Here is a 7,853-nt window from a genome sequence, read left to right on the forward strand (position 1 = left end):
CCTCTGCTAAGTTTAACAATCTGGTTCCTAGCGGTGGCGGTGGCACCGATGATGTTACCTAGTTTGGGTCATGTAACTGTCTGCAAGAAAACAAGCTCAGAGCACCAAGGATCCCACAATCCTCATCCTCCTCCTCTTCACAAACCCCACTTCCTTCTAGCACTGATGATGTTATCTATTTGGGTCATGAAACATCTGCAAGGAAACAACCAAGCTCAGAGAGCACCAAGGACCCCCTCATTTGCAACCCTGAGCTACGAATATTCTCCTTTCTTAGTACTGTTCCTAATCTGTCTCTTATGCCCTCCAGGGAGCGATAGATGTAAATATTCAGATAGCTTTTTACATATGCTAAACGAGTGTTATCTTTCTTTCTCTCCTCATTCCTCCCTTCTTCTTCTTTTTTTTTTTGCAGCATTGCCAACTTGGTGGCCCATTCTGTAGTAGGTGCTGAAAGCTTGGAGATTGCTCTGTCCGTTGATTCTGACTTTCCTTTTCTTTCAACCTCTCAGTTGGACTTCGGATAACACTGTTTGTTTTTCCACTTCCCGGTGTGTGTGTGTGTGTGTGTGTGTGTTTGTGTGTGGTGATTACCACCGAGCATTTCCTGGTGCCCGGCTGAATCACAAACCACATCGCCCAGAATCCGAAGCTGTAAAATGTGGCCTGGTTAGGTGTTCCCGTTTAAACGGCTGGATTTGCACAGCGTGCTTAACCAAATCCGCCATTACTTGATCCTGCAATCCTTTTCAAATCTTTTTCCGGGTTTAAACAACAACCCAGAATGAAATTCCATTCTGATGCAAAGTTGACACTTTTCTCTCTCTCTTTCCCTCTCTCTTTCTCTCTTCCTCTCACTCTCTCTTTCTCTCTTCCCCCCCTCTCTCGTTCTCTCCCCCTCTCTCTCTTTCTCTCTCTCTTCCTCTTTCTCTCTCCTTCTCTCTCCCCCTCTCTCTTTCTCTTTCCCCCTCTCTCTCGTTCTCTCTCTCTTTCTCTCTCTCCCCCTTTCTCTCTCCCTCCTCTTTCTCTCTCCCTCTGTCTCCCCTTCTCTTTCTCTCTCTCCNTAGAGCCAGGCAGGCTTTGGGAAAATTAGGTTTGAAGCTTCCCATAGTCCCGAAGCTTTCCCAGGCTGACCTACTCCACTGGGTTGTTGTGAAAATAAGGCTGGGGAGGGGAACGGGACACTTGCCCACCCTGAGAGTGCCGAAGCCACCTCTTGAATTTAGGCGTGTTACAGGATTGTGTTGAGCAGGGGTCTTCCAACTTGGCCCTTTTATGACTTGTGGACTTCAACTTCCAGAATTCCTCAGCCAGTAGGCAGGCTGGCTGAGGAATGCTGGGAGTTGAAGTCCACAAGTCATAAAAGGGCCAAGTTGGAAGACCCCTGGGGTTGAGGCTCAAACTGGAGTCGATTCTTAACGGATTCACCTTGGAGAAAAGCTGGATGTGCGTGCTCGTGGTTGTGAACCTGGCTTTGAAGGCATCTTGCTTTTTCTTCTCCAGATTGCCACCATGTCTGTGTCACACAGTTCCAAGCTCAACAAGGGGGTCAGAGACCAGTACATGAAGCTACCCCAAGGGAAGAAAGTGTTGGCCACCTACATTTGGATAGATGGAACCGGAGAAGGCCTTCGCTGTAAAACCAAAACCATGACCCAGGAACCAAGCTGCATCGAAGGTGAGGTTGAACTTGGTCCACCTCATCGTTTTATTCACATCAACTTGTGGATGCTCCAACCCTGGACGTTTTTAAGGAGAGATTGGACAACCATTTGTCTGAAAGGGTCTGGGGCTTCCTGCCTGAGCAGGGGGTTGGACTAGAAGACCTCCAAGGTCCCTTCCAACTCTTGTTCTATTCTACTCTACTCTATTTTATTCAAATTTTATTCTATATTCTATTCTACTCTACTCTGTTCTATTCTATTCTATTTTCTATTCAATTCTATTCTATTCTCTATTCTACTCTATTCTATTTGTATTCTATTCTACTCTACTCTACTCTATTTTATTCAAATTTTATTCTATATTCTATTCAAATTTTATTCTATATTCTATTCTACTCTACTCTGTTCTATTCTATTCTATTTTCTATTCAATTCTATTCTATTCTATTCTCTATTCTACTCTATTCTATTTCTATTCTATTCTATTCTATTCTGTTCTACTCTATTATATGTTCTATTCTGTTCTATTCTATTCTCTATTCTCTATTCTCTATTCTCTATTCTATTCTATTCTTTTCTATTCTCTATTCTATTTTATTCTATTTTCTATTCTATTCTGTTTTTTCCCCTCATCCACCATTGCGCATCTCTCGTTCTCCAAGCCCGGGAACTTTCCCGAGAGCTCAAAACCCCCTTTTAGTAAGTTGTTTCAGACAAATACAGGTAGTTCTCGACTTACGACCGTAATTAAGCCCAAAATTTCTGTCGCTAAACGAGACATTGGTTTACGCCCATTTTGCCCCCTTTTACGACCTTTCTTGTCACCGTCACTAAGTGAATCACGGCAGTTGATAGCCGCATGGTTGTTAAGCGAACCGGGCTTCCCCCATTGACTTTGCCGGTCAGACAGTCGCAAAAGGGGATCACGTGACCCCGGGATACGGCAACCGTCATAAATACGAGTCAGTTGCCAAGCGGCCGGATTTCGATCACGTGACCCTGGGGAGTTTTTTTTAAAGAAGACATTGGACAGCCCTTGGTCTGGAATGGGATCGGGTCTCCTGCCTGAGCTGGGGGTTGGACTAGAAGACCTCCCGGGTCCCTTCTAACTCTGTTGTGCTTCAACTATCCTGCAGATCTTTCAGAATGGAATTTCGATGGCTCCAGCACGGGACAATCCGAAGGGTCCAATAGCGACATGTTCTTAATCCCCGTGAAGATGTTCCGAGACCCGTTTTGCTTGGACCCCAACAAGCTGGTATTGTGTGAGGTTCTGAAGTACAACAGGAAACCGGCTGGTAAGGGTTTTTCTCTGAATGTTCCCCTCTTCATCCCTTTCTCTGCCCCGGCCTTTCCGCTTTGCTGAAATAGATCGAAGGAGAGGCTCTTTCTGGGGTCCTGGGTGCTGTCTGAGCTGGGTGGTTTCTCTGCAGACGTTTCATGACCCAGCTAGGGAACGTTATCAGTGCCAGAAGGGAGGAGGAGGAGGAGGAGGAGGAGGAGGAGGAGGACTGTGGGATCCTGGGTGCTGAGCTTGGTGGTTTTCTTGCAGACATTTTATTACCTGATTAAGTAGCATCATCAGAGCTAGAAGGAAAGGGGGGTTATGGAGAGGAAGAAGAGGGACTACTGTGAGGTCCTGGGTGCTCCCTGAGTTTGGTGGTTTCCGTGCAGACGTTTCATGACCCAACTAGGTAGCACCATCAGTGCTAGAAGTGAGTGGGGTTTTGAGGGAGGAGGAGGAGGAGGAGGAGGAGGAGGAGGAAAGGAGGAGAACTCTGTCTATTCTATTGTATTCTATTCTATTCCTTCTTCTCTTCTATTGCCTATTTTCTCTTCTCTTCTCTTCCCTTCCCTTCCATTCCATTCTATTCTATTTTATTCTTATTATTCTATTCTATTCCCTATTCTATTCTATTCCCTATTCTATTCTATTCTATTCTATTCTATTCTATTCTACTCTATCATTATTCTATTCTATCATTATTCTATTCTATTCTATTCTATTCTAAGTTCTATTCTAAGTTCTATTCTATTTTCTACCCTGTTCTGTTCCATTCCTATTCTAAAGTTCTGGGTTCAAATTCTCCATATCTTCCCTCCCGCAGAGACCAATTTTCGGAGCACCTGCAAGCAAGTCATGGAGTTGGTGAAAGAGAGCCAGCCCTGGTTTGGAATGGAGCAGGAATACACTTTGCTGGGCATGGACGGCCGGCCGTACGGCTGGCCTGAAAACGGATTTCCGGGGCCACAAGGTAAAAAAAAAAAAACTGCCATGGAGAGAACGGGGGGGGGGGGGGAGCTGATCAGGCCCAAAAGGCAGGATTTTGTTCTCGTCCTCCATTTACGGCCACAACTGAGCCCGGGATTTCTGTCGCTAAGCGAGACATTATTGCGTGAATGGGGCCCCCTTGTACAACCCGGCTTACCACCGTCGTTATGGGAATCACCGCCCGTCGTTAAATTAGTCACACGGTTCTTAAGCGAGTTTGGCTTCCCCCGTTGACTTTGCTTGTCAGAAGGTCACAAAAGGGGATTACGTCTCACACACACACACACACACAAACACACACACACACACACACACACACGGGGACATTGCGACCGTCATAAATATGAATCAGTTGCCAAGCTCCTGAATTTTGATCACATCACTATATGGGGATGCTGCAACGGTCGTAAAGGATGAAAAACACCAAGTCTCAAGTCACTTTTTTCAGGACTGTTGTGGCTTCAAACGGTCACTAAATGAACCGTTGTAAGTCAAGGACCGCCTGTGCTTGTGGAAGACTTGCGCCCTGGGGGATTTCCTCGGTGAATAGGTCAGGGCAGCAAGTGTACAATCAATCGTAGATCAAATCCCACTTTTTAAGATTCCATCTTTTTTTCTTTTTCCCCCCTCTCTCTACCTGGCCAAAGTGCAGACCGCAATGGAAAAAAATTGTCATGAAATTCCCTCTCCCCTCCCAAGGACATTGCTTGTACCCAGCATTGCGCAAGAGGCGCCATCGGAGAACTGGTTTCGTTGAGCAATCTTTTCTTCCTGATTCTTTTCTTTTCTTCCCCCCCCCCCATGCATATTTTTTTTTTCTGGCTTGTTTTTTTTTAAATTGCTAGTGATGGGAAAAGAACAAGTAAATGCAGGTTAGAGTTGATAACCTACTGGGGAAGAATGATCCTAGGTGAGAGAGAATATATATATATGGCAGGAAGGATTTAAATCAAGAGGTACCTCCCCAGGAAGAAAGAAAAAATAATCTGGAATTAATAACAAATTTCTTTCTTTCTTCCTTCCTTCCTTCCTTCCTTCCTTCCTTCCTTCTTTCCGTTCCATTCCATTCATTATTTCAATCTGCATTCTGTTCTGTTCTATTCTATTCTTATTCTATTCTATTCTAATTATTTCATTCTCTATTCTATTCTATTCTGTTCTATTCTATTCTATTCCTTCCAACTCTTATTCTATTCTGTTCTATTCTGCTCCATTCTATTCCTTCCAACTCTTGTTCTATTCTATTCTATTCTATTCTATTCTATTCTATTCTATTCTATTCTATTCTATTCTATTCTATTCCATATTCTACTCTACTCTACTCTACTCTATTTCATTTCTATTTCATTTCTATTTCATTTCTATTTCTATTTTATTCTTATTCTGTTTTGTTCTGTACTGATCTATTTTATCCCTTCCCGTCTCTCTCTCCTCTCTTTTCCTTCCTTCTTGACTAACTCCTGTCACTGTAAAGCCTGTGGTAGGAACCAACGTTTTGAAAGCTAAAAATATATATATTTCCACTTACTGCTTAGTCATCACATACAACACAACTCAGCGAAAGAAGTCAAAACCCTGGCATAACCCAGCTCACCAGCGTGGCACAGTTGAACTGGACTGCGGAAAGATGCAGACACAGCTGATTCTTTGTATTTATATTTATCAGAGATTTATCAAATCTCTGTGCAGATAAAACAGGAGAAAACCCACTAGCAGCATGCAAGACACCGGGGGTCTTGAGCATTTACTCACAAATGCAACTCTTGTCTTTTCTCCCAGGACCCTATTATTGTGGGGTTGGTGCCAACAAAGTGTACGGACGTGATGTTGTGGAAGCACACTACAAAGCTTGCATGTATGCTGGTGTGGACATCTGCGGCACCAACGCTGAAGTCATGCCGTCTCAGGTATTTTACAACAATGCTTCCCGAAAAGATTTGAGGGGAGGGTCCGCTTTGCCATCTCTCCTCCTGCCATTCCCTTCGGCATATCCTTTGCTGCATCATAGCGCATTGATGACGTTACCTAGTTGGGTCATGAAACGTCTGCAAGAAAACAACCCAGCTCAGAGCTACTGGGTATAAACAGGGAGCAAGTCACACCCACTAGCTCTGATGATGTTCCCTAGTTGGGTCATGAAACGTCTGCAAGAAAACCCCCCAGCTCAGAAAGCCCCAAGGACCCCACAATTCAACTCTGAGTACAAATAGTCTCTTCTGTTGATAATTAACCAGACCCAATTGCAGAGAACATTTAGTGTGGTGGATGCTAACTGCTGGTGGGTTTGCTGCAGTTCGTCACTTCCCTAGGCCTGTTATGTTGGGTGGAAGAGTTACTCAAGAGATACACCGTGGCAACCTGTTAATAACCAGATTTCTCCTTGCATTCCTGCAGTGGGAATTTCAAGTGGGACCGTGTGTGGGCATTGAAATGGGCGACCACCTGTGGATGGCGAGGTACATTTTACATCGGGTTTGTGAAGATTTTGGCATCGTGGCCACCTTGGATCCTAAGCCGATGACCGGCAACTGGAACGGGGCTGGATGCCATACTAACGTCAGCACCAACGAAACACGGCAGAAAGGGGGTATCAAGTAAGTAGTTGAACTTAGAAGAGCAATTAATGGTGAGAGAATGGCCCAGCTTACAACAATCATAAATCCCCAAAGGGGTTTATTTTCACCTGGTTTAAAATATAGGTTGGAATAGGAGTCAGTCACATCCTAATTCAGAAACTTTTCTTTTGGGTTTAATGGGGAAAAAAGACTTGGGGGTGGAATTGGAATTTTGATGTTATATATGTTGGCGGCAACAAAATTATGCACAAAAATGGAAGGCAACTTTGATTCCCACAATGGCTGCAAAAGTTGATGGAGTTAGCAGAGAGGGCTAAACTATCTGTTTGGATGAAAGAAAGAAAAATGGCTTTTGTTTCTTCTTGGAAACCACTTCTGGACTTTGTGCTTGAGGTGGGGGAAACAAAATGAAACTTTGATTTTGGGTTTTTCTCTACATTTGTCAACCTCCAGACCAGTCAACATTCAATTGGCACCAGATAAAAGGTCGATAAAATCCAGGAGGGTTTGAACGTGGACCCTTTGTGGGAACACAAATGATTCCGGGCTAATAGCATGCTTAACTCCACCACCGGCAATTGTCTTACACATTCTCCTCCTCCGTAGGTGCATCGAAACCGCCATCGAAAGGCTGAGCAAACGCCACCAGTATCACATCCGGATGTACGATCCCCGAGGAGGCCAGGACAACACCAGAAGGCTAACCGGCCAGCACGAGACCTCCAGCATCACCGAGTTCTCGGCCGGAGTGGCCAACCGGGGCGCCAGCATCCGGATCCCTCGCCAAGTGGGGCAAGACGGCTGCGGCTACTTTGAAGACCGCCGGCCGGCTGCGAACTGTGATCCCTACGCGGTCACCGAAGCCATCATGCGGACCGTTTTGCTTGGCGAAACGGGAGACGGACCTGTGGAATACACGGATGAGACACGGCTGCAGAGGGCCACTCTTAAGGACTGAGCGCCCCATTATCCACGGCCAACATTCCCTTCCCGACTAGTTCTACACCTGTTAGTAAACGTCTGGCAACTTCAGAAAGATTCTCTGTTGGGTCTGTGGCTGTTTCTACCTTTGAGACCTAGAATTGTGTTCTTTTCCCCCTAGTAGGCGTCATAAAGTATTAAGATCACACGACTGGAGTCCCCCAAATTGGAGCTTTTTAGAAACTGACTCTGCATTGTAGTTGGGGGTGCAAACAAAGGGGAAACTTTCAAACTATATATATTGGAATAGAGCTGGAAGGGACCGTGGAGGTCTTCTAGTCTAACCCCCTGCTCAAGTAGGAGACCCTATACCATTCCAGACAAGTGGCTGTCCAGTCTCTTCTTGAAATCCTCAGTGAT

At 45.1% G+C, this 7,853-nt stretch overlaps 1 protein-coding gene across 1 annotated transcript; it reads left to right on the forward strand.

The window, feature by feature from the left end:
- The first annotated feature begins 1,506 nt into the window (after positions 1-1,506).
- LOC107300203 (glutamine synthetase-like) lies at positions 1,507-7,550 on the forward strand. Its single transcript, XM_015829541.1, has 6 exons — positions 1,507-1,678; positions 2,801-2,962; positions 3,773-3,919; positions 5,716-5,843; positions 6,331-6,530; positions 7,119-7,550. The coding sequence occupies exons 1-6, from the start codon at positions 1,513-1,515 to the stop codon at positions 7,468-7,470; spliced, it is 1,155 nt and encodes a 384-aa protein (XP_015685027.1). The 5' UTR covers positions 1,507-1,512; the 3' UTR covers positions 7,471-7,550.
- The last annotated feature ends 303 nt before the right edge of the window (positions 7,551-7,853 follow it).

The sequence above is a fragment of the Protobothrops mucrosquamatus genome, unplaced genomic scaffold (assembly GCF_001527695.2).
Source record: "Protobothrops mucrosquamatus isolate PMUCROS unplaced genomic scaffold, P.Mucros_1.0 scaffold6360, whole genome shotgun sequence".
Taxonomy (NCBI): domain Eukaryota; kingdom Metazoa; phylum Chordata; class Lepidosauria; order Squamata; family Viperidae; genus Protobothrops; species Protobothrops mucrosquamatus.